Here is a 24,221-nt window from a genome sequence, read left to right on the forward strand (position 1 = left end):
CGCAAAGAAAAGCCCCTGGGTTCCCTCCTGGCACTTGGCCCCCTAGAAGTGTCCCGTCGGCTCTTGGTTGTACCGGTACACTCGGGATCTTACGGTGTAGTCAGCCGCTGCTTATCACTCTTGTCGGCCTTATAGCCTACTTCCTTACTTGTCCATTCTATTAACGTTTACTTATCATCTTTGTTTCATTTTCAGTATTATTATTATCTGATCTGATCTGATCCGATCTGATCTGATCCTTGAGTTAACTCCCTCTGTACCTGCCCAATATTTCTGCCCCTCCCCCTCACCTGACCCCAGCGTGGCAGGAGCGGGCTTCTAAAAGACCCCGGCTTCCGCTTGCGTTATTGCGCCTGTAACTTTGCTCTAACGTTGGGTGGAGCTCACATTGGCGTCATAGGATAATTTACTCGACCCTCACTCACCTTCAAATCTCGACATCTGAATCGAGTTGGACCGAACAGAGCTGCTTGTTATGTGAGAATTTTCTCTCTTCGGATATGTCAAATCATAGTGCGTCTGGCCCGGGCTCGGTGCATCACCACAAGACGCCCCGAGTCTTGGCTTGTGTCTTGTGTCAACACCGAAAGATCAAATGTGATCGGAACACGCCCTGTTCGAATTGTGTCAAGGTGCGTTGACCCTTATCACGATATACCTCCTGTATCATGGCGACACAAATCCTTTGTCAGTATGTAGGACCCGCGACTAACTTTCCAAGGCCAATGTCACATGCACTCCCAGTACTCCTGCTCCTGCTAGGAAGCGTCGGAGACCAAACCAGGATCTTCAAGAACGTCTGGCGAGATGTGAGCAATTGTTAAAACAGTATGCCGATGGCTCTGTCCCATCGCCTGCTACCATGACACACTCACCTGCTACCAACGGTTCCGTGCAAGATACTTACCCTGCTACGCCAACCAACATTGACGGCCAAACCAAGTGGAAGCCGACAGGAAAAATGGTCAAAGAAGAGGGTGGTGTGCGTTTCATGGACAGTTATCTTTGGGCGAATATTCACGATGAGGTGAGACTAACTGCTACTGACATGTGAACAAACTAACAATGTATCAAGCTCCAAGCCATGAGGGAGATTGTCGATACCGATGATCCAGAAGAAGCCAGCGTGATGGGCTCCGAGGACTTGAGTCCGGATTACAATATCGATCTCTTAATTCCATCAGACGCCTCGAACCGGTCTATCGAGGATCACCAACCTGATCCGGTTCACATCTTCAGACTCTGGCAATTGTTTGTTGACCGCGTCAACCCATTGACCAAGATCATTCATGTTCCGTCCGTCCAACCATTTGCCTTGGAGATGGCGACCGACGTGAACAAGATTCCACTCAATTATCAGGCCCTGCTGTTTGCCATCTTCACCATGGCGACGGTATCTCTATCCGAAACCGAATGTCTTCAGATGCTGGGAATTACTCGCGACCAAGCTTTACGACGATATACCATTGGGACCAAGTTGGCACTGACAAAATTCAACTTTCTAAAAAACTACGATATGGTGGCTCTTCAAGCTTTGCTGTTGTATTTGGTATGATACGTTGGTGCGTTATATGCAATGTTGACTGACTGGTGCATAGTTGTCTCTTCAAAACCGATATGACCGTCATGCTGCATGGATTCTGAGTGGCATGGTGGTAAGAATTGCCCAGAAGATGGGTTACCATCGCGACGGTGACTATTTAGGGCTCAACGCTTTCGAGACGGAGATGCGACGGCGTATGTGGTGGCAGATTATCCTACAAGATGCAAAGAATGCTCTGGTCTCTGGATTGAGTCATTCGCTTCTCCCAAGCAGCTGGGACACCAAGATGCCGCAAAACGTAAACGATGCCGACTTATTTCCTGGATCAATCGAACCCGTTCAACCTCGCGAAGGCCCGACAGAAATGGCATTTTGTCTGATCGGCTATCATATTGCCAAATTTTTAGTCAACGCTGAATCTCTCCACGGGCACCCGGGTTTGGAGGCTGCTGTTATGGGTGATCTTGAGGGTCAAGACCCTTCGAATGTTCCGAGCATCCAAGAGTACAGAGAGCTGGTAGACATGCTGGAGCAAAATCTGTTAGAGGTGGAGGCTCGCTATATCGACCCGACCGCTGGAAACGTACATATTGCTGCCCTCAGCATTCGGCCAATGATCTGCAGTAAAATGAGGGAGATATTGGTGCCCATGAGAGAACAGCCCGAGTGGCAGACTGGGGAGATTCGCGACAAAAAGGACAACCTCTTCAAGATTGTCTTGATGAACAACGAACACAGCACCGATGCGTACGGCATCATGGACGAGACGGGATTCCTTTGGTTCCTCAAATTCCATTTCCAGGTCGACATCTTTACCGTCATGACGAAACAGCTTTGCCAACGACCGAAAGGCTCCCTCGCCGACCGCGCTTGGAACATGGTTGAGAAGATCTATCATTATCACCCTGAACTCCTGGACATGACCCACAAAACCAACTACATCCAGGCTCAAACAGTATTGAAGGCTTGGAGCAAGCGTGAACAGGCACACAGAGAAGATGGTCAGATCCTAGAAACACCAAACTTCATCTTTCGCATACGAGACGTTATAGCGAGCGAGAGCCGAACTTCTGAACCTTCGCCGCAGCAGCCCATCACACATGCCCCTGCGAGTGCTACTCAGATGACAGACCTCGATCCTTTCCTGGGCAATTACTTGGACGTCTCGACTCTCAATTGGGATCTGTGGGGGACCATGACCCAACCACCACCACCACCGCCACAGCAAAGTCAACTACCGATTCAATTATATGGCAATTTCCCTATGGGTAACTTGGGTTAGAGTTAACAATCAGAACGGATATTGGCAAGCGCATGGTACGAACGAATCTCCACGGAGTAGCGTGCATTTTTGGGATACACTAGAACGGCGTTGGTTAATTTACGGTATTGGACTACCAATGGGATTGTTTTACAGTGTACCAATAAAGTTTTCATTCAACCATGCATTCACGGATGAGAGCGATTTGGTGGGTTATTTGAGTGTGTTTTATTGAGACTGAGATGATTCGCGGTGAGTGCTTTCACCACTTTGACTAACTTCGTTTCCGAATGTCCATCACTCCGTTTTTCCTGTCACAATCTCCATTGTCGAGTATCCACCATTCATGTCATTAGTCATTAAACTCCTCCGTTACAGTATTAGTTAGAGTCTGGCCTATACTTGGCAACTGCTGGACTAGCATCTAGTCGGCGTTGTTACGAGGGTGCTCTGTGCCAGGGACAGACCGAAGCGGAACAGTGTTGCGCTCCAGGCTGGTCTCCCGACGTCGCTGGAAGAAGGGAAGGCGACAGCCAGTGCCGCTGTTGCGACGGGGGGCGTCGGAGTAGATGGTAACGCGGGTAGTGCCAGCGGAGCCATCGAAAGGACGGTCGACGTTGCCGTGGCCGACGTTGACAGGGACGTGGAGAGGGCCGAGTTCGACAGGGGCGGGCTCAGGAGTGACGTTGCGGCTGGGCTTCCAGGTGCAGTACACCACGCCGGCAAGGAAGACAACGAAGACCATGGCGCAAATGCAGACAATGAGGACGTTGGTGTCCGCAGTGTTCATGCGTGGGAGGACCTCAGTGTTGGACATGGTCGCGGTTGTTGGTTGCTGCAGCATGTTAGTGATGATAGGGGTAGTGATGGGGAATACGTACCAAGGTGCGGTGCTCTTTGTTGTTCTTTGTTGTTCTTTGTTGTTATTGGTAGTTCTCGATTGCTCTGAGAGATCTCTTCGAGGACAAGCTTGATGTCTCACGATGAGGAAGAGTTGTGGTTGAGAAGAGGACTGAAGAGAAAGACTTCGTGGTTATATACCCGTCTCATGATGGCAAGCGCTGAGACGAGCTGGATGATCGTTTATATATGTGCTGGTGGTGAACAACGAGCAAACAAACGAGATGCAGCACTCAACGAGGGGTAGTTTGAAGATGGAGTTGAGTTACAGGGAAAACACAGACGATAACCGTTTACTCAAGTCACTAGCACTGGCACTGCGAATCAACAAACGCTTACATTCAAAGAAGCACTTACATCCCCGCTCTCATTTTTATCGATTACATGCGAATAAAAAATCGCAGCCTTCAGCACCATCATCCTCTCAAACGCCCTCCCAAATATTCAGCCTTCTCTGTTCATCTTCAATCATCCTCCCGATTGCCGCATCCGCCCTCGCCCGTTCCTCAGCCTCCTTTCCCTCCTCCCTCTTTTGCTGCCAGTGTGCCAGCCCTTGGAAACATATGCAGGGAAAGATGAGAATGAAGAATGCGAAGACCATTCCGAGAGTCATGCCGATGATGGCGGTTTTGTCAGAGTGTGAGCCGTGTTTAGGGGTGGAAGTAGAGGTTGCGCTGGCTGAGGCGATGAGTGTAGTAAGGGAAGACATCTTCTTCTTTTTTTCTTTCTTGTAAGAGATGTCGTGTGTTTAGCAGTGTTTGTTTGTTTGTTTTGGAGTTGTTGACGGGAGGGAATTCGGGAATGAATAGGTAGTTGGGATAATTTCACTGAGTGTTTGGCAGCTGGCGAACTGGTGAAGACAGCTGCAGCGCAGTACAGAAACCAGTTTTATGTTCAAAACAAACTATTTTTCAGGCACAGAATACTCAACAGTATATTTACAGAAGCCTAAGAGGTACCCGGGGCATTGCTTAGTTCATATATAGGTGCATTTGGTTATTATCAGGGGACTGGAAACTTCGGCCGCTGGAAACACAAGGGACAAAAGTAATAAGTCAATTTATGCTGCCTAGGGTGTTGCTTTCAGTTTATTTGGAGGCTGAAGCTTAGAGGCCAATGTTTCTGCTACTCACCAGGTCATCTGTCTATATCTCGCCTTGTAGGCATGATAACAATACATAACAAGTGCATTTTTATAAATCCAAGGATCAAGTCAGTGTTAGGCTTTGGAAGTTATGTGCAACCTCCAAGCAAATAAACCCAAGGATCAACATAAGAAACGACTGGTCAACTGGGATCATTCATTCTTGGTTGCATTATTGCTGCGCTATAGAGAGCGCGAGTGCTTGACTTAGCAACATTCAATTAGCCATATTGACGCAGAACATGTATCTATTCATTCTTGAAGACAATAGTAAAGGGCAAATGAAATACTCATACAGTCAAGTGCGGCGTTCGTGTTTATAGAGTGCCCACTATCAAGGCCCGAGTGAGGGGTGACCGATTGTGAAAAGTGTGAATAGCCTCAGAAATTGTTTCTGGTCCAACGTCGAATCTCCACAGCGAATGATACAATTGACGAAAAGATTAACCTATAGGGCCAGTCCAATCTCTGTTTGATCGTCTGCACCATGCTTCAAAGCTTGACTGCAAGAATTTGAAAGGTACAGAGCAGTGTATCAGCGCTAAGTTACTGGATAGAAAACAGCAACATAAAGTCTGCACAACAGTACCAAGTCACGCATGCAATATGACATCAATCGTAGAGCTCCGCGCCTATACGACTCGCTCAGCTACAACATATAATAGTACGTCAGGCGAAAGAATGTAGATCTCAAAAATGAAACGACACCTAGACGGGATAGCTAGGTGTCGAGATTAACGACGGATCCAATTTCCCAATATTCTTCTAAGAACTGTCCTCGAGCCCAAAGGCCCTGTCAACAATGCTGCCCACTCTCTACACGAGACAGCGTGCGACGAACGTTCTTGCTATCTAAAGAAGAAAGGGAAAAGAGAATTCACATGCAGCGGAAAATTTTAAAAAGACAATAAAGCTCAACTGTGCTTAGTCATGGAAGCTCAGCACGTGATATGTGGATCGCACGTGTCCCGAGATGAGGAATTGGTAGCTTCCTATTGGTTCATGTGGACCGAGAAGCCGAGAGAGTCCGTTCCGATACTCGAGAATAGGAAGCCATCATCATCGATCCTCTTGTACCAGCCCTCTTTGGAGTAACGACGCTGACAATATCGTTGAACGAACCTTGGCCGAACCTCTCTCACTCGAAAACCCGAACACACTAACCTCGTCACGATGCTCGCTCAACGTGTTGGCGTCAACGCCCTCCGCTCAGGTACAGCGCATAAGCGAATAACCTCAACCACCACCACGGATCGCTAATCGGGACTCTATTTAGGCGCGGCCAAGCCTTTCTTCGCTCAGAACATCTCCAAGAGTGCTCTGGCTGCTGGAATCTCTACCTCTTCTCCCACTCGGTACGTCGACGAGCGCAATTGAGCTTTCATAGTCTAACGTGCATATAGCGCTACTGGTTCCGTCAAGGTCTCCCAAGAGGACGGCCACCAGATCCTCGTTAACCAGCGCCTCAACCGACCCGTCTCTCCCCATCTGGCCATCTACAAGCTCGAGCAGACATGGTTCGGTAGCTCCGCCTGGAACCGTATCACCGGCTGTACACTCTCCGCCACCCTCTACGGCTTCTCCATCGCCTACCTCGCCGCTCCCGTCGTCGGTCTCCACCTCGAGAGCTTGAGCATCGCTAGCTTCGTCGCCGGTCTTCCTCTCGCTGTCAAGGGTGGTCTCAAGTTCACTCTCGGTTTCCCATTCGTCTACCACGCCATCAGCGGTGTCAAGCACCTTCTCTACGACGCCGGCAAGGGTTTCGCCAAGTCAACCATTATCCAGGCTGACAAGTACGTCTGGGCTGCCAGCGTTCTTGGCGCTATTGGTCTGGTTGCTTTCCTGTAAGATACCAAATATCGAAAAATAGAAGAGCGGAATAGAAGGAAAACGAGCGACATGCGCAGTGGATGATACAAGTTGCAAGGGATATAGGGAAAGGAGTCTGGACGAGACGAAACTCGTGTACGAGTATTTAGCCGAGAGGCATCTGACTTTGAGCAAACAATTTTATTATCTGTACACAAGCGCCTTGAAATGTTGGGCTTATTTCTAACCAATGTCGTGAGGTATTTCGCGACCCAAACGCCGTTCGCCTGCCATGATGAATTTTAATTCCTACTCCAAATTTCGAGCATCCAGGATTGTACGTATCAGCCGCCGATTACCGGAGGCGACAATCTTTCCTCCAATAATGGGCCCAATGAAGTCCTTTAGCTCAGACGCCTCGCCTTCCACGCTGGTTGAACCGTTAATGCCGTTGGTGTCTGAGCTGATGTGATCCGCCAGCGAGGCGACAGCCTGTACGATGCCTTGAACTAGCATCTCGTAATCCATCGAACCCTCCATCTTTTCCCTGAGAGGTTGAAGGATGCCTGAATCGAAGGTCTTGAGGTTGCGCAGAACCAGAACGCGAATAGCTTCTGGGCCACCCGCTTCCAGTAGACCATGAATTGCACCGTAGAGGACTGCTGGGGGCTTAGTAGGGTCGAGGAAGTATTTGAGACATGTTCGCGTAAGTTTGGGTCGGAGAAGTGTGTTTGAAGCCGAGTATTTGCGAGCAATTTGTCCAACCAGAGAAGCTGCCAGCTGTCGGAGCTCGTATTGCTCCTTTAAAGCGTCGGTACCATCCTCAGTGCCCAGTTTTCTAGCCATAAGACAAGTAAGGGCGGGTGCCGAAAGTGGACTGGCGTAGGGGTCAAGGAAAAGACTCTTGTTCTCGATCAGAGCATTTGTCAATTCCATCATTTGCTTGAGAGTAAAGGTGTCGTCGAGATGGTGTGTCACGCGATCCATGATGAATGTGATGAAGTACGGGATGAGCTGGTGAAGACCGGGATCGTCTCTCACGGAACCCAGAGCAGCCTGTCGAAGGCGCACCACCTCTTCGTCGGGATTGTCGTCGAGAACAGCGGCTTGGATTTTGTCAAAGTAGAGTATGAGCTCCTTGCTCACAATGTGCTTCACGGAAGGCTTCATGGAGACGTTGTCGTTGCCTGCGAGGGCAGATAGTGCGGGATTGGCACCAGGTCCCTTGGGAAGAAGTTCTTGCGATCGAGATTCGGACGTCGTAGGGTTTTGGGGGATGGAGGGCTGGACTCCTTCGATGGCAAGCCAGTGCGCTGAGAACTAGTTAGTGCGATTCAATATGGTCGAAACAAAGGTATTACCTGTAAAACCCATGTCGCGCGGGACTTTAGGTAGAGGCGCATTGATGAGCTTCTCGAAATCAACTTCCTCATCTTCGATATAGAACAGCGGTTGACCAGGACCAAGACTGGCCTCGCCATATCGCAGGGGACGCGTAGAATCGTAGCCGTAGAGGGGTTCGACGTCGAGAGCCCTGAGCGCGAGCGAGATGTCGTTGACAGTAAGAGTTGTTCGACGCGAGGCGCGCATGAATCGTAGAGCTTCGACAATGACCTGACCGACGCGGTATTCAACGTCCTGGGTTAAACACTTGAGGGCCTCTTCGTTGAGCGAGCTGATGCCGACCGACTCTGCAACATCCTTGACGTTATCAGGATTCCAGAGAAGTTTGGGAGTTTCAGCAGCCATGGCGCTGATGGGCTGCGCAATTAGGCGCTTGAATTCGAGGGTGTGATCAGTAATAATAGGAAAATCAAATGCGGGCTGATCTTGGATGGCGAGAATAGTAATGTTTAGATGGATGCGTGGATGCGTGAAGCTTGACGAGGCTGCGATGGAGATGTTGATTTGGGGTTAAAGTGTGGCGCGGTCTGGGGTAAGCGCCACATTTATAGAGACTGAGGGCCTCTTGAGTTTCAACCTTTACGTTTTTGTCTTTCTTTTGGCTTTTTTATTCCATATCTATTTCTTTTTTTATTTTTCACATGCGAGCTGTCGTCTAATCAATGAAATACATAAATTTTTATTGGCGTCAATCGTGGTTCTGAACACACGTTAATAGAGAGTTGACAACTAGGTACAATAACGCACACACCATTCTCTGGTGTGTTCTGAACTCTTGTGTACTTGATGGTTTAAGACTCATGCGGTATGCTATCAAAGATACCCTCAAGACATTACCCTCAGAAACCCAAGCTTGTGCAATGGACTATAGCTCAGGCGTGAGGATGATACTCAATGCTCAGCCCATCCACTTTACGCCCTTCACGAAGGATCGAAACCTCCATGCGAAAGTTATCCCATTCAAAGCCGAGCTCATGTTCTGTCCTGGGGCCCACGCGAGACCAAGTGATTGTGCAGAAGGGCTTTTCATGCAAATTGTCTCCCGGTTTGCAGTAAAGCCAGACGGTGTTGTTCACGCTGCCGTTTGCAATAATTGTCGATAGAGCATTCAGTGGCAGAGACACTCGATGATGGTCGATTGCGGAGGATCTTTCACCCTATTGAATAGAATTGAACGGGAATCAGCAAGGGCGGAGAATGTTGGCTTACCTCTTTCAAAAGCCAAATGATGTTTGTTTTAGGGTATAGAGCTACGCCATAGCTGGCGCGGATGATGCGAGAAGTCACATATAAATGTGTCTCACGACAGTCAAGCGAAGGTGACCTGAACTCTTGAAGCCCTCGAAGAACAGCTCCTCAAGATACTGCAGTGCATCTATACAATTGGAATCAGATGAGGTTTCTCTCAGAAATCAGGGGATGAAGTTACCCTTGGTCGCCCGGGGGGTAGCGGAAGATGGCGGATGGAGTTTGCTTGTACACAGCCTGCTTGATCCGAGTCTGAACATAGGGGCTACAGCCAAAACCGCCGGCTATAATGACATGCTGATGCATCTTGTCAAAACGTGTCTTTGTAATATGAAGGGAAAACTCACCGGCCAACCCGTTCCCCGGATACTGTCATGATCAAATAAACCTTTGATTTGTGATGTAATCTTGTCAACAATGGGGTCAAAGATTAGTGCAAGTTCAAATCTAAGATCTAAATATCAGAAGGCGATCATGAAATAAAATATACCCACTTACGCGTTGAACGAAATGGCCAGACTTGTATTAGTATAACCACCCCCATAAGGAACCTCAAATGTCCATTCACGACGATCGCCGCTAAAGTTGCACTTCATGTCCTTTTCCCAATAATCATAGGCAATTTCACGAAGTTGTTCCTCAGAATTGTCGATGATGGATCTGGGGTGCTTCTTCTTTATCTTTGCTTTCAGGATGTCCATGAAGGCATTGTCGATTAAAGCTCCACCGGCATGAATACACTCCCCTCGGGTGATTTCTTCCATTTGAAGGGGTTTCCTTGGGCAAATCTTGTATGTGGTAGACTCCTTGTGAGGCAATGAGTATCGGTGCCACTAAGAATTGGACCACTGACTTACCGTCGTGAAGCTGCCACAGTCGCAAACAACAACCACATCCCCGTGCCTAGGCATTTGGGTCTTGAAATGTTAGAACTGCTCTGAACGAAAATATGCATGATGCAAAAGACTCGACTCACTGTGCCATTGTGTTCTTTGATTAGGTCCAACACAAGTGCAATGGAAGCGGCCTCCACATCTGAAATGAACTTGGGAATCAGGTGAACCTTGTCGGAGAGGATGTTTGCTTTGTGGATGGCCTCAAGCATCATTTGGCGCACATAGACGGGCTAGTTGCCTGGAACTGTTATGACAAGATTATACTCAAAATCATACATAGAGTAGTCAAGGCTTCCATGAAAGTCGGACCAGAGGAGCTTGAGATAATCTGCCATGGCTGTCACTGCCGACACTTTCAACCTCTTGCGAAGGATGGCTAGTTCTGCGAACATGCTTGAACGAAGGACATCGTCGGGCAAGTCCTCGTTGCGGAACAGGGACATTTTGAACCACTCTAGGAAGGGGCCTTTGAAGTGTTTGTCGTAATAATTGACCGGGATCCTGGTCTGAACCCTTGATCCTGAGACGCCACCAAGGGTTGCGGTATGAATCCAGCACCGAGGGAAAGCCAGATCTTGAGGATCGAATCGCCCATACGAGATACCAGAGTAGCTGTAGTATAGTGTAAGTAGGAAGAGTCCGTGAATATGTCTTGGATACGGTCTTAAGACTTACCAAGTGCCGAGGTCAATGCCCAAAAAGATAACATCAGGGGTACGGTCTGTCGAAGCAGAACACGTACTATCATCGCTTTGCATGAGAGAATCCTCCCTTGGCTCGTGCAATCCGGCCATGGCTGAAGGATGGGAGACGTTCAGATTCTGAGATACTGAACACAGGTGGTGAGAGAATAAGTCTCTTGAGCTGGGAAACCGTCAATATAAGTACAGAAAGCATTGCAGGTCTTTGATGCCCAACTCAACAATTTGGACATCGTCATTGAAGCTTTGGTTTTATGGATATATTTGCTCAGCGGGCAAGCACAGGACTAAAATTCGTTTTGTCACAGAATATATGCCGCGAGCCTTTTACAAGCCAATGACAAAACAATGAGAGAGAGGCAAATGACTCAAGATGTTGTGATACGTTTACTTTGGAGTGGAAAGCATATGCAGAGAGCCTGGTATGTCTTTTTGACCGCTTTCCTGTTTGCACTGGTAAGGTAACTCTACTTACAATCATCAGAATACGTTTGTTACCTAGGTAGCATTAAAGAATACATGGATGCTTGCAAATCATAAGTAAAGCCTTCCTATTTAGGCAGTCAGTAAGGAGTGTCTGAACACCCTCAAGAAACTATTTGGCATAGCAAACACCAACATTGAACTGTAACTACGTCAGGAATGTTTCATTATTTGCTTCTACAATTATACCCACTGATCGAGAAATTGTTATTGAAAGGTTTCTCTAACTAGTGCGATGAGGTTGCATTAGTCTTGTATCGGTGGGTTGCCGATGCAAACAGGCTAAGTCAATGATACATGCATGATAGCAGGCACTTTGACACCTTGATGTCCAGGCTGTGGCCGGGTCTAGAATGATATGGAAGAGCTTCAGATTGTGTTCAATAATGACGAGTGACAAGACAGGTTCCATGTAGGAACAACACAAGAGACTTCGATATGAGTCTCGAAGGTCAAGGACGATAATACACCAGGCCAAGGAAACAGCCGGCAATAGAAGCTAATACCCAAAGTCATTGTTTCTAAATTTTGTAAAACCCCTAATTGCAAAATGAAGCTGGTGATGTGCCCACTTACACCAATATTTGGTGTTGATGAACCAAGGTGGGGCAACCTTATCGATTGACACACGTGACCTTCAGAAAATGTTCGCGATTCAGCTTCGGCAACCATCGTAATGAGCATTGAATTGCCAGTCAAGACCCTCGCCCTCCGGCCCAATTCAATCCCATCCCTCGCCATGGCTCTCCAATCTTGCCGTTCTGGCCTTTTACGGAGCAGACAAGTCGTCCGCACACTCATGCCATGCGTGCGCACATATGCCACCGACTCGACACCCGAATCCTTCAAATCCGAAAACCCATCTACCTCCGCTCCTGTCCCACGATGGAGTCAGACACCCCCCGCCATGAAGGCACCTATACAGCTCGACTTTGCCAAGAACCCCGAAAACAAGGTCTGGAGTGTCAACAACGATCCCAAGAAGCTGGACGAGGTGTATGATCGACTACTGGGACAGGGCGGCAGCAAGCTTCTGCCAGAGGAGGTGAAGTGGTTGGCCGTTACGCATAAGAGTTTTGATCAGGGAAGGAGAGGTTTCAACGACCGATTGGCGCTTCTTGGTAGGGTGGACAAATACAATTGGAAGGGTGATTGCTGACCCCTGTAGGACGAATGACCCTCATCATGGAGACGACCAAGACAATTGTCGCCAAGGACCCCATGAGTCAACCAAAAAAGGACAAATACAACCGCGAGCCATTCACACATCCAAGCCTGATGTCAGTGGACAATTTGTCTACTCAAGGAGCCAAGGATATTGCTGGCAAGTCAAATCTGTCTGCTCTCGCAGCTGATGTGGGCTTGATTGACGTTGTGCGGTGGAAGCCCCGAAAGGTATGTACCAAAAGTCTTGTGGAGGGATTCATCTAATATTCGACAGGTGCAAAAACTCAAGCAATCCGGTGTCGATGTCGTGCTCAACGGTGCAATTATGGCCATTATCGGAGCTATCACACTGCAACATGGAGGCGTAGTGGCATCACAGGTCATTAGGGAGCGGATCTTGCCAAAACTACAGGAAGAATAAAAGCATAGCGTGGGTTAATCTGTATCATATCTGTACAATTTACGAAGAGGCTTGGACCTGTACAAAGTGTGAGGTTGTCCCTGAATGAACTTGTAAAACACTCAAGCAGTCTGCATTGATCTATGGTTGTATTAAAACTAAAAGGGTATTGACGTGGGGTATTAATGTTCATTGCAACAGGGGCGTTTCTTCATCGGCTGGCTGATCATTCTCGTCAGTCTCTTCTTTATCATGATGAATGAGCTTCTCTCGGTACATCCATCCAACACAAGTCCCTGCGCCTGGTCCAACCACAATAGAAGTGACAATTGTGGCCAAAGGGACCCTCCATCCAACCTCGACCAACATCCAGTACAGGACAGTCCAGAAGATGAACTGTGTGTCAACTTCGATAAAGACGATGGTTGACCTGGTCATTTCCTTGCGATCATCGGGCTGAGTTAGACTCCACATGAAGAATGCATGGGCCAAAATCGAGCAGACGATTGGCAGCAAGTAAACAAACAAGAACGATCGTCGGTTTGATGCGAGGTGAATGTTTGTAGGGCTGACTCTTCGGATGACAGCGATAACGCTGCGAACTATCTGGCGGACGATTGTCACATAGATCGGGAAGAAGAGCCACACTCCGACAGTAGTTGGGGTTGTCTTGAAGAGCATCAAGATGGACGGTACGAAGTAGCCGATAGCGACACTGATCGGAATAGCCATAAGCTCACTATCGGGGAGATGACGGCTCGTAAAAATCTGATCAACTTCGCCATGTCCATCGTCTCTCTGTCGAGCATTCAAAACACTTCTCGCGCGGTGCAAAAAGGCAGGAATAATAACAAGTTCCCAAACAACAGCACCGCCCACAAGATCAAACACCAACCATGGCCCCGTAGGATACGCGATAAGCACATTCGGTGCGTTGCATATACGAGCCGCTTCAACAGTGCTCACCGTCAAAAGGCCGCCGAGAAAGGACAGGACGACGGCCATGACAGCGGTACTTCGCAGGGAATCCAGCGCGGCGCGGAAAAAGCTAATGAGATAGCATAAAGGCGTTCCGATGGCCGGGATCCGACTGAGACCTGGAATGCGCGCGTGGGAATGACATTGCGACCAGAGAAGCGCGGCGTTAACGTCGGAGTGAAGAAAGAGTGCGACGATGGTAGCAGCGGCGAGGAGGATTGGTGGTATGATGAGAGAGCGGTATGAGAAGTGATGGATAGGGGCCTGCCGCGGCATGATGCAGTATTTTTCTTTTCTCTTGTTATTGAAGGGTCAGAGTGATGGAGAGGGTAGAGAATAGAAAGCGAGATTTTATTTCTTCATTTTGAGTAGGCTTGTTTGAGAAACATCGGGTGTCATGTGGTAAAGTTGAAGAGGCTCTCGTGATTATATCCAAGTCCAGTCTTGGTGTTGGGAGATCCACACCACTAACACCAGCGTTAAGCCAGAAATGGAATTATTGTCATATTTAATGTCCTTGACCAGATTATCAATGCGCGATGTTGCCTGTGTTTTTATAGTGTCGTCTGAAGAAACACGTTTTTGTTTCTTGCTCATTCATAGGATATGCTGTAGACCAACCATACAGCGCTCACAGTGGGACAATAAGGAAAATAAGCTCATGCAGCCATGTTCGCTAGGATACAGGGGATTCGACATTGAGAATTAAAGGACATGAGGTAGCTGAAGCTCTTAGCTAAATGTCATAAAGCCTCTTTACGTCTTAGCTCTTAGTAGTCACGTTCTCTAATGCCTGAAGAACAGACCGTATATACTTAGAGGTGCATGTTGAAGAGCTATGTATTCTGCAAGTCTGGAAAACAGGGGTCTTCGAATAAGCTGCACAATGACTGCATTACCTTTTTGGGCATAGAACTGAGTGCGGGAGGTTCAACACCAATGACCAATGGAGCGACAAACAAGGAGGCTAGGTATTTGGCTGGGTTTCGATGGTTTCACCTCGAAGAGGTGAGGTCTTTAGGCTCGTGAAACTGTGCCTACGTTTCACTTTCTTCGACCAACAGTCCGATGCTAGTTTCTACGATAGGACTAATAACCAAGAAACCCCTCTTCTAGATATACGATCAGTACAGAGTGATGGTGAACCTGGGTTACTGTACACAAACATATCACAAGTCTCGTATACCGTCGAGTCCTGTCCGGGGGACCACAGTCTGTTCTCTGTAACCTCGTATGACACCATGGTAAACGTATCACGAAAGGAACATGCAGATAAAAGACTTGAGAAGAACAAGTTCATATTCTATTACCCACGCTGAAAGCATCATGATCTCGGCCCATCTGTAACCGTCATGTCCGAATTTCCATGTTCAAAGAGGGGAAAACGGTTCTTCAGTCTCGGCAGGACTCAGTAGGTAGGCCCGTAATCTAATCTGACTGGTTGAATCACCATCTCGCTGTCTCAATTCCACCGAAGCACCCGCTGATGTTCGTCATGATCCATGACGAGGACTCTATGATGATTTGACAAACTCCATGTCCCCTGTAATCGTTCTCCGCATCGACCGCCACCTCACGACCCTAGGGCAGCCATCTTCTTAAAATGGTCCTCACGACAAAGTTCCCAAACCGGTCCAAATTCGAGCTCCAAAAATCGTATGTCCTTAATATGAAGTCCTAGAGAAATCTATTAGTAGAACTTCATTTATTGAAGTTAAAATGCTTACTGCTAAGCCAACAATAGCAGCTGCAACAAAAAGAGCCTCCAACTAAGTCCATGGCTCCTTGTTTAGGGCTTGCTCGTATAAGGCTCTCTGATAGCGCTCAAGGTCTAGTTGTAGGGCTTCTTGTCGTTTGTTGCATAGCTTTTGCTGCTGCAATATCGCTCTGAGATATGCGTCGCTTACTGCTGGAGGTTGTTTAGGACATGGCGTTTGCTTGAGAAGATCATGCAATGCTTGGTCTGCTTCATCGGCGGCAGCTTTTGCTTTATCACATTTGACCTGTTGTTGTTGAGGTAGGAAAGTAAAGGGAGGTAGTGCTGCTTTGCGAATGGTTCCATTTGGTGATGCGCTTAACCATGATCGGATAGCTCTTGAATACTGCTTGAATATGCTCATCTTGGGCATCGAAATGATTGAATACTTGATGGTTTTGATTGATAGACTGTAGATGGACATGTGTTAGAAGTATCGAAATGATTAAATCCTTGATGGTTTTGATTGATAGACTGTAGATAGACATGTGTTAGAAGTATTGTAAAAGGAAGAAGTTCTGGGTGGGGCAGGGTGCCCTCCGCTCCCCTCCATAACTTGATAGGCCGTAGCCTGGTCCCTCCCCCAGGTTTTAGCGGCATTAGTGCTCAAGGCCCCTCTTCCCGAACCGCCTAAAACAATCCACCCCGGTAACGTTAGAGGGGTCCAAGGTTCATCTTCACGAACCGAAGTGGTGTGAGGTTACCTGAACGATCAGTACGGGAAGGAATGAATGGAGGGGGCCCGACAACACATGACACAGAACAAGGAAGGTATGGAATCTACCCCTCGATTGTTTTGTCTCTTGTTTTTATTCCCTCTTCCTTAGCAACCCTTAGATATTCTTGTTTGTTTTGTCCTGTCTTGTCGAATTCTTGGATACATCACCCGTCGAGCCACCTTTGGGCCTTGCTATCGCGCTCATGACTCTTTAATCATGGCGTCTCATATGCTGCGTCCGTTGGCCTCGTCCGCGGTTCCTGCTTCAGCTTCTGAGCTGTGCGCCTCGAGCTTCTTCTTCCAGAAGCAACTGAAAGGCTACAGGCTCAAAGGTAAATCGACACACACTGACGAAGCTCGTACAAGCTAACTCGAGCTCTAGATGGTCGTCTGTCGAGTCGCAAACAATGGCACAGCACCCTCAAAGCTTCGTCTCAGCGCGCACTTGTCGCAGACGTCTCCAAGCCTCTCGCTCTGATCCGTCATGTTTCCACGCCTACGCCTCGCAACTATTCTACAGTGGTACTTCCAAAGACAACTCCCTACGAAAATCTAGTTGTCGGTGTTCCCACCGAGATCTTTCCTAACGAACGTCGTGTTGCCCTTACACCTGCTAACGTAGCTATCCTCAAGAAGAAGGGCTTTAAGCAGGTCCTTGTCGAACGTGGTGCTGGTGTTCATGCTGACTTTCTCGATGCTGCTTACGAAAAAGCTGGCGCAACTCTTGTCGACAGCCCTAGAGAAGTCTGGTCCAACTCAGACATTGTTCTCAAAGTTCGCGGTCCTGGTCTAGAAGAAGTCGGCTCCATGAAAGAAGGCCAGACTATCATTTCTTTCCTCCAACCCTCCCAGAACAAAGAACTTGTTGAAAAGATTGCTGCTCGAAAGGCTACTAGTTTCGCCATGGACATGATTCCTCGTATTTCTCGCGCTCAGGTCTTTGATGCCCTCAGCAGTATGGCCAATATTGCTGGCTATAAAGCTGTTCTCGAAGCTTCAAACGTATTTGGTAGATTCCTCACTGGTCAGGTTACTGCTGCTGGAAAGATCCCCCCTTGCAAGGTTTTGGTTATTGGTGCTGGTGTTGCTGGTTTGAGTGCTATTGCTACCGCTCGCCGTATGGGAGCCATTGTCCGTGGCTTCGATACTCGACCCGCTGCTCGCGAACAGGTTCAGTCTCTTGGAGCCGAATTCATCGAAGTTGAACTCCAAGAAGATGGATCTGGCGCTGGTGGTTATGCTAAAGAAATGAGTAAGGAATTTATCGAAGCTGAAATGAAGCTCTTTAAAGACCAAGCCAAGGAAGTCGACATTATCATCACTACAGCACTGATCCCTGGAAAACCTGCCCCGAAACTGCTCAAAAACGATATTCTTGATGTCATGAAACCTGGAAGTGTCATTGTTGATTTGGCCGCTGAAGCTGGAGGTAACTGCGAAGCTACTAAAAAGGGAGAGCTAGCCATCTACAACGACGTCAAAGTTATTGGTATGTGCACTGCTTCAACGAGAGGTAATCTGGCTAATGACTTCAGGATACACTGATCTGCCCTCTCGCTTGCCAACTCAGTCATCGACTCTCTATTCCAACAACATTACCAAGTTCTTGCTTTCCATGACCCCTGAACCCAAGGCATTCGGTATCGATCTTACGGACGAAGTTGTAAGAGGTGCCATCGTGACTCAGGAGGGAGATATCGTTCCTCCTGCTCCTCGCGCAGCACCCCCGCCACCTCCCGTAAAGACCGAGACCGCGCAGGAGACCCCTGAAGCTGTAGCCCTTACACCCTGGCAAAAGAAGACTCGCGAAGTTGCTGGTGTCACTGCAGGTATGGGTAGCATCTTGGCACTTGGGAAATGGACCAGCCCTCTCCTCATGTCGAATGCGTTCACCTTTGCTTTGGCCAGTCTTATCGGATACCGTGCTGTTTGGGGTGTTGCCCCTGCCCTTCACTCGCCTCTGATGAGCGTAACCAACGCTATCTCTGGAATGGTGGGTATTGGTGGTTTGTTCATTCTTGGAGGTGGATTCCTTCCTGCAACGATCCCTCAAGCTTTTGGCGCCGTGAGTGTCTTGCTGGCATTTGTCAATGTTGGTGGTGGCTTTGTCATAACCAAGCGTATGCTGGATATGTTTAAGCGTGAGTTGCCCGGCCCATTACAAGATGTAGCTAACAGACACAGGACCTACTGATCCCCCTGAGTACCCCTGGCTCTATGCTGTTCCTGCTGTACTGTGCGGTGGCGGCTTTCTGGCCGCTGCCTCGACTGGTGCTGCTGGTCTTGTTCAAGCCGGTTACCTCGTCAGCTCTGTCCTCTGCATTGGCTCCATCTCTAGTCTTGCTTCCCAGGCCACTGCTCGCATGGGTAACGCCTTTGGTATTCTTGGTGTTGGTACAGGTGTTTTGGCCAGTCTTCTTGCTGCTGGTTTCACACCCGAGGTCCTCACGCAGTTTGGTGGTCTCGCGGCCATCGGTACCATTGCTGGCATGCTTATTGGCAAGCGAATTACTCCAACCGATCTTCCCCAGACTGTTGCAGCCCTTCATTCCGTCGTCGGTCTTGCAGCTGTCTTGACTAGCATCGGTAGTGTCATGGCAGATGTCATGGACCCATCAACTCTTCACATGGTGACAGCCTACCTTGGTGTCTTTATCGGCGGTATCACATTTACCGGATCGCTTGTCGCGTTCATGAAACTTGCGGGTAAAATGTCGTCCAAGCCCAAGATGTTACCTGGACGACACATCATCAACTCAGGCTTACTTGCAACCAATGCAGCTACCATGGGTGCCTTCATCACCATGGCGCCGGGAAGTCCCATGATTGCAGCTGGAGCACTCGCCGGAAGTGCTGCGTTGAGTTTCATCAAGGGATACACGACAACTTCTGCGATTGGAGGTGCTGATATGCCTGTCGTTATCACTGTCTTGAACGCATACAGTGGTTTTGCTCTCGTTGCTGAAGGGTTCATGCTCGAAAACACCCTTTTGACCACAGTCGGAGCGCTGATCGGTGTCTCTGGATCCATTCTTTCATACATCATGTGCGTTGCGATGAATCGGTCACTCACAAACGTGTTGTTTGGAGGGCTGGGCACACCGACTCAAGTCCAAGAGTATAAACCTCAAGGAGAAGTCACCACAACATCTGTAGATGATCTTGCAGATGCACTTCTCAACTCTGAAAAGGTCATTCTCATTGTCGGTTATGGCATGGCTGTTGCCAAAGCGCAGTACGCCATCTCGAGCATCGTCTCGACTTTGCGAGCCAAGGGTATCACTGTCCGTTTTGCCATCCATCCTGTTGCAGGCCGCATGCCTGGACAGTGCAACGTGCTCCTCGCTGAGGCCAGCGTACCGTACGATATCGTTCTGGAAATGGACGAGATCAACGACGACTTCCCCGACACTGATCTTGCTGTTGTCATTGGTGCTAACGATACTGTCAACCCCATCGCAATGGAAAAGGGCAGCTCAATCGAAGGTATGCCTGTGCTTCACGCCTGGAAGGCCAAGCAGGTTGTGGTTATGAAGCGAGGCATGGCCAGTGGTTATGGTAAGTGTCTCAACCTCAGATTTGATTCCGCTAACAAGTGCAGCTGATGTTCCCAACCCCATGTTTTACATGCCCAACGCTAAGATGCTGTTTGGAGATGCTAGAGTTTCGTGTGAAGGTAAGTTTTACCCCCTGTTTATAAACCCAGCTAACCCTCCAAGCTATCAAATCTGCAATTGAAGCAAAGTCGTAGATATTTCCTATGTAGTCATGTAAGAGGAGGATCGTGAGCCATAGAGTGCACGTTTTAGATCCTATATCTGATTCACCAACTGTATGAGCAAGCCATACAATTTGTAGAATTTCGTTTGAATTCAATACCATATTGGTTGTGCCGAACTGCTCCCTACGTGAATTTATGTACACTTAACCGCATCTCATCCTTATTCCCGAGGTGCAGCAACAGGCTGCCACGTCGCCATCTTGGGCTTTGCGCTATAAACGGTCAGCATTGTTTCTCCCCGTGAACGGTGTACATACGTGTTGTAGGTCTTGAAGGCGCCCTTGGTCTGGGTAAAGTTGGGAATGGCGCGAGAAGGCTCGAAAGCTCGTGTACCGGCATTTAACAAGGGATCCTGGGTAGGGGGCTTGTCGACGGAATAGCTCATCCAGGCGTGCCATCCGGGCTCGATATGGGCAGCGTCGTAATCGTGCACGGCGTACTCGACCCAGCGTGTTCGGAGGGGAAGTTCCTCATTGTTCTCGAAATACTTGTTTCCGGCGCGATCGGTACCGATGAGAACACCAGCCTTGGTGTCACCTGTGAATGTCAGCAGGCAATTCAGGAGTTGATAGTCATGAATAGCGTACCGATGTACTATTTTCGCAAACAGGCGTCGTTAGCCAGGGATTCGAGTGTCGCTTCGTCGGATACATACCAGCATCTGCTTAAAGTAGTCCTACACAAGTTAAGTTAGCATTGGCTCTGATGATAATTGAGCAGCGGTTTACCTTGATTCCAACCTTTCGCAGGTTGGTCAGCGTTCTTCCGACTGTCGACATGATGGCGGTTTGAGCGACAATTGATCTCAACGTACAGCGGGATGGAGATGCTGATCCGTCAATGATGGGTGGTTTGAAGATTGCCCAGCAGGAACGGATCAACCTCGGCAAAATCACTTTCTGTGACGGAATCGGTACGTACCTCAAAGCTTCACCAGCCAGAAATATTCTAGCAATTAACAAGCAATCTTTAATTAGACTACAAGCTTCAATTAAATTGCATCCGACTCGATATGTTTGCTCGGAGCTGTGTGCGTTGCACTACGACGCTTCGTGCTGCAAGAATTAGACCCAGAATTCCAAGTGGAAGGGTTCAGACAAGGCAATATGCCATGCCTGCTGGAGGTGCTTCAGCATCCAACTCAAACGGTGCTGGAGCTCTGGCGCCTTTTGTCACGGAGTTAGATCGTCTTGCGCCGAGTTTTGATATTCGAGGAGAGCAAATACGAATTATTCAAACACCGGCCCAATTCTACGAGACACTCAAGGTTCGATCATCCACTAAATACGACAGGGTTGGACTGATGGGGTTTAGGAACGGATACGGAATGCCAAGAGACGAATCTTTTTGTCTACGCTGTATATTGGAAAGTCGGAAAAGGAACTTATCGAAACGCTGCAAGAGTCGTTGAGGAAAAATCCAGATGTCAAACTGAGCATTCTTACGGATGCCTTGCGAGGAACTCGTGAAGCGCCTAACCCATCCAGCGCATCATTGCTGGCACCGCTGGTAGAGGAGTTTGGAGCGAATCGTGTTGAGATTCGAATGTACCATACACCAAACTTGACTGGGTTGAGGAAAAAATATATCCCTACGAGGATCAATGAGGGATGGGGACTTCAACATATGAAGTTGTATGGCGTTGATGATGAAATCATCATGTCTGGGTATGTTGCGCAAATCCCTCTGTTTGGGGAAATACTAACTTATCAGGGCAAACCTATCTACCGACTACTTCACCAACCGTCAGGATCGGTACCATCTCTTTTCCTCGAAAGAAGTCACCGATCACTTCTGGAGCATCCACTCAGGAGTGACGTCTTTCAGTTTTCTTGTTCAGCCCTCAAAAGAACCAGCAGGTTTCACTCTTGCCTGGCCAGAGAACAACTCGGCGCCTTCACCGTTGGAGAAGCCCGAATCTTTTGTCAAGAGTACTACATCAACACTGCAAACTCTTCTGCACCCCAAGTCCAAGCCTGAGAACGACATCTCAGATACAAGAGTGTACATGCTTGGCCAGATGTCCCAGGTTATGAAGCCGGACACATCAACTGAGCTCCCCATCATTACGCATATCCTCAAGACTCTCGCTCTACCTGCATACCGGGACTCTTCCTGGACTTTTACGGCTGGTTATTTTAACCCTGCGCCCTCACTGACAAAGCTCCTCCTCGGTACCGCCTCCTCCTCCAACACTGTCATCACAGCTTCCCCTGAAGCAAACGGATTTTACAAATCCAAAGGCGTCTCTGGTCTCCTGCCAGACGCTTACACCCTTCTTGCCCGTCGCTTCGTTCACCGCGTGCACCACGAAGGACGCGACAACGATATCACCCTGAAGGAGTGGCGTTATGGCGTTGTTGGTCAACCAGGTGGATGGACGTACCACGCCAAGGGTCTGTGGGTTACGATGCCAGGAGATAGCAACCCAGCTATGAGCATCATTGGAAGTTCCAACTATACCAAGCGCAGCTACTCGCATGATCTTGAAGCTGGAGCTTTGATTGTTACTCGTGATGAGGGGCTCAAGACGAGATTGGGAGAAGAGCAGCTCTGGTTACAAGAGCATGCTACCAAGGCAACTCGGGACGACTTTGCCAGAACTGAACGAAGAGTCGGTCTCAAAGTCAGGGTCGCCATGTGGATTGTTTCGCTGGTGGGTGGAGCGTTGTAAGATTACCTATGTATAACATCGTGTAAATCAGTGTAATCATAGAGTGACTCCCCGAGTCCAATGATACCCAAGAGCAATCGACATTCATTTGATCATGACATGCATTGTACAAAATAATACAAGTTTATATAGTCTACACGGGCATTCAAGCTCCGATCACTCTCGTCCCTGCCTCAGGTCCGCCCTTGACAAGACCTTGCATGACGACTCTGCTCACCAAATCGCTTTGGTGTTTCTCGATCAACTCCTTGAGCACGCTTCGCTCCAAAACAACCTTGCCCGTCTCCAACAGGTCCTTGACGTCGACATCCTCAATGCCTAGTGCTCGGCCATCCCAAGGGATCTGCTCCATAGCGTCAAAGAGAGCCTCACGTCGGTCTCCGGTGACAAAGAGAGTTCGACCAGCAGCACGGCCCAAACCAAGGTTGCTCATAACTCCTGTCATGTATCGCTTGAGATACGCCTCCTTTAGTCCATCCTTGAGGTACTTTCCAGCAACCATCTCGTAGTCTGTCGGCAGCACAAGATCCATTCCGTCCTCGCACACGATCAAATCGCCCTGTCGATAGCGGTAGCTCAGAGCGGTACGCCAGGCCTTGTCGTAGACCTTGCGGTTCAGATGGGTGCCAAAGTCGCGGGGGTGAGGACCGAATGTTTTTCCTCCACCTCGCAGTATGGGACTTTGCTTGGTTCCCATACGGGCACGACCGGTACCTTTTTGAGGTCGCATCTTTCGGTGGGAGCCGTGGACGTCGAATCGGGTTTTGGTGGAGGCGGTACCTTGGCGGGTGTTGTCGCCTTCGTAGACAACGGCAAGGTGAAGGAGATCGCGGCGGAGAGGGAGGTAAAGGTGGTCAACGGACCATCGCTCGAGTGCGGTGGGTTCCAACGAGGGAAAGTTGTGGATTGTGACGGGTACGGTTTCGACTGCTCATGGTTAGTAGGATGTTATATGACAGAAGCGAAGATAGTCGTACTGGGCTTCCATGAACCTAGAATGGTCTGTGTGGTGCTGGTATCTTTGGTTGTTTCTGTCGAGGCATCGCTTGACGAGACTTGTGTAGCCATTGATCGTGTAAAGGCTCTAGGGATTGTAGCCGGCTGTGATTATTAGTATTCAACCCATCATATGCAGTTTCTTCAACATACCTTGACAGACACCCGCAGAGCGCCCATGGCCTCGGCCAAGCAGCCAATTCCCTTGCCAGCCATATTCAAGAGATTCCCTGGTCGTATAATCGATAGGGAGAGACTGGTGGGCGGATAGAGAGACTCAATGGTCAAGCTTCTGGTGTTGAGGTTTCAAAAACCGTGATGCGATTTAGAGAAAAGTGGATCGGCAACAACCGTCCTCCGCC

General features: G+C 48.7%; 12 protein-coding genes across 12 annotated transcripts; 5 read left to right on the forward strand and 7 right to left on the reverse strand.

Moving 5' to 3' along the window:
• Positions 1-500: 500 nt before the first annotated feature.
• Positions 501-2,825, forward strand: FGSG_09014 (uncharacterized protein; the record flags this gene model as incomplete). Its single annotated transcript, XM_011330486.1, has 4 exons — positions 501-632; positions 722-1,027; positions 1,076-1,549; positions 1,599-2,825. The coding sequence occupies 4 exons, from the start codon at positions 501-503 to the stop codon at positions 2,823-2,825; spliced, it is 2,139 nt and encodes a 712-aa protein (XP_011328788.1).
• Positions 2,826-3,228: 403 nt separating this feature from the next.
• FGSG_09013 (uncharacterized protein) lies at positions 3,229-3,621 on the reverse strand (the record flags this gene model as incomplete). The annotated part of the gene is made up of 1 exon (XM_011330487.1): positions 3,229-3,621. The coding sequence occupies one exon, from the start codon at positions 3,619-3,621 to the stop codon at positions 3,229-3,231; it is 393 nt and encodes a 130-aa protein (XP_011328789.1).
• Positions 3,622-5,910: 2,289 nt separating this feature from the next.
• On the forward strand, positions 5,911-7,812 carry FGSG_09012 (uncharacterized protein). The gene is made up of 3 exons (XM_011330488.1): positions 5,911-6,061; positions 6,125-6,203; positions 6,252-7,812. Exons 1-3 carry the CDS (start codon positions 6,022-6,024, stop codon positions 6,694-6,696), a joined length of 564 nt encoding a protein of 187 aa, XP_011328790.1. The 5' UTR covers positions 5,911-6,021; the 3' UTR covers positions 6,697-7,812.
• On the reverse strand, positions 6,967-8,406 carry FGSG_09011 (uncharacterized protein; the record flags this gene model as incomplete). Its single annotated transcript, XM_011330489.1, has 2 exons — positions 6,967-7,970; positions 8,019-8,406. 2 exons carry the CDS (start codon positions 8,404-8,406, stop codon positions 6,967-6,969), a joined length of 1,392 nt encoding a protein of 463 aa, XP_011328791.1.
• A 2,029-nt stretch (positions 8,407-10,435) lies between these two features.
• On the reverse strand, positions 10,436-10,999 carry FGSG_09010 (uncharacterized protein; the record flags this gene model as incomplete). The annotated part of the gene is made up of 2 exons (XM_011330490.1): positions 10,436-10,817; positions 10,881-10,999. 2 exons carry the CDS (start codon positions 10,997-10,999, stop codon positions 10,436-10,438), a joined length of 501 nt encoding a protein of 166 aa, XP_011328792.1.
• Positions 11,000-12,128: 1,129 nt separating this feature from the next.
• FGSG_09009 (uncharacterized protein) lies at positions 12,129-12,820 on the forward strand (the record flags this gene model as incomplete). The annotated part of the gene is made up of 2 exons (XM_011330491.1): positions 12,129-12,483; positions 12,558-12,820. 2 exons carry the CDS (start codon positions 12,129-12,131, stop codon positions 12,818-12,820), a joined length of 618 nt encoding a protein of 205 aa, XP_011328793.1.
• Positions 12,821-13,064: 244 nt separating this feature from the next.
• FGSG_09008 (uncharacterized protein) lies at positions 13,065-14,252 on the reverse strand. Its single transcript, XM_011330492.1, has one exon. It carries the CDS (start codon positions 14,208-14,210, stop codon positions 13,146-13,148), a length of 1,065 nt encoding a protein of 354 aa, XP_011328794.1. The 5' UTR covers positions 14,211-14,252; the 3' UTR covers positions 13,065-13,145.
• A 1,451-nt stretch (positions 14,253-15,703) lies between these two features.
• Positions 15,704-16,114, reverse strand: FGSG_09007 (uncharacterized protein; the record flags this gene model as incomplete). Its single annotated transcript, XM_011330493.1, has 1 exon — positions 15,704-16,114. One exon carries the CDS (start codon positions 16,112-16,114, stop codon positions 15,704-15,706), a length of 411 nt encoding a protein of 136 aa, XP_011328795.1.
• A 511-nt stretch (positions 16,115-16,625) lies between these two features.
• FGSG_09006 (NAD(P) transhydrogenase) lies at positions 16,626-20,159 on the forward strand (the record flags this gene model as incomplete). Its single annotated transcript, XM_011330494.1, has 6 exons — positions 16,626-16,740; positions 16,791-17,897; positions 17,944-18,549; positions 18,587-19,966; positions 20,071-20,084; positions 20,115-20,159. 6 exons carry the CDS (start codon positions 16,626-16,628, stop codon positions 20,157-20,159), a joined length of 3,267 nt encoding a protein of 1,088 aa, XP_011328796.1.
• Positions 20,160-20,227: 68 nt separating this feature from the next.
• FGSG_09005 (uncharacterized protein) lies at positions 20,228-20,990 on the reverse strand. The gene is made up of 5 exons (XM_011330495.1): positions 20,918-20,990; positions 20,845-20,865; positions 20,777-20,783; positions 20,447-20,726; positions 20,228-20,401 (listed from the first exon to the last, which is right to left on the reverse strand). Exons 1-5 carry the CDS (start codon positions 20,966-20,968, stop codon positions 20,350-20,352), a joined length of 411 nt encoding a protein of 136 aa, XP_011328797.1. The 5' UTR covers positions 20,969-20,990; the 3' UTR covers positions 20,228-20,349.
• Positions 20,991-21,300: 310 nt separating this feature from the next.
• On the forward strand, positions 21,301-22,863 carry FGSG_09004 (uncharacterized protein; the record flags this gene model as incomplete). The annotated part of the gene is made up of 3 exons (XM_011330496.1): positions 21,301-21,456; positions 21,504-21,856; positions 21,903-22,863. The coding sequence occupies 3 exons, from the start codon at positions 21,301-21,303 to the stop codon at positions 22,861-22,863; spliced, it is 1,470 nt and encodes a 489-aa protein (XP_011328798.1).
• Positions 22,864-22,970: 107 nt separating this feature from the next.
• Positions 22,971-24,152, reverse strand: FGSG_09003 (uncharacterized protein). Its single transcript, XM_011330497.1, has 3 exons — positions 24,013-24,152; positions 23,841-23,964; positions 22,971-23,790 (listed from the first exon to the last, which is right to left on the reverse strand). Exons 1-3 carry the CDS (start codon positions 24,073-24,075, stop codon positions 23,009-23,011), a joined length of 969 nt encoding a protein of 322 aa, XP_011328799.1. The 5' UTR covers positions 24,076-24,152; the 3' UTR covers positions 22,971-23,008.
• Between the last annotated feature and the right edge of the window lie 69 nt (positions 24,153-24,221).

The sequence above is a fragment of the Fusarium graminearum genome, chromosome 4 (genome assembly GCF_000240135.3).
Source record: "Fusarium graminearum PH-1 chromosome 4, whole genome shotgun sequence".
In the NCBI taxonomy this organism is placed as follows: Eukaryota; Fungi; Ascomycota; class Sordariomycetes; order Hypocreales; family Nectriaceae; genus Fusarium; species Fusarium graminearum.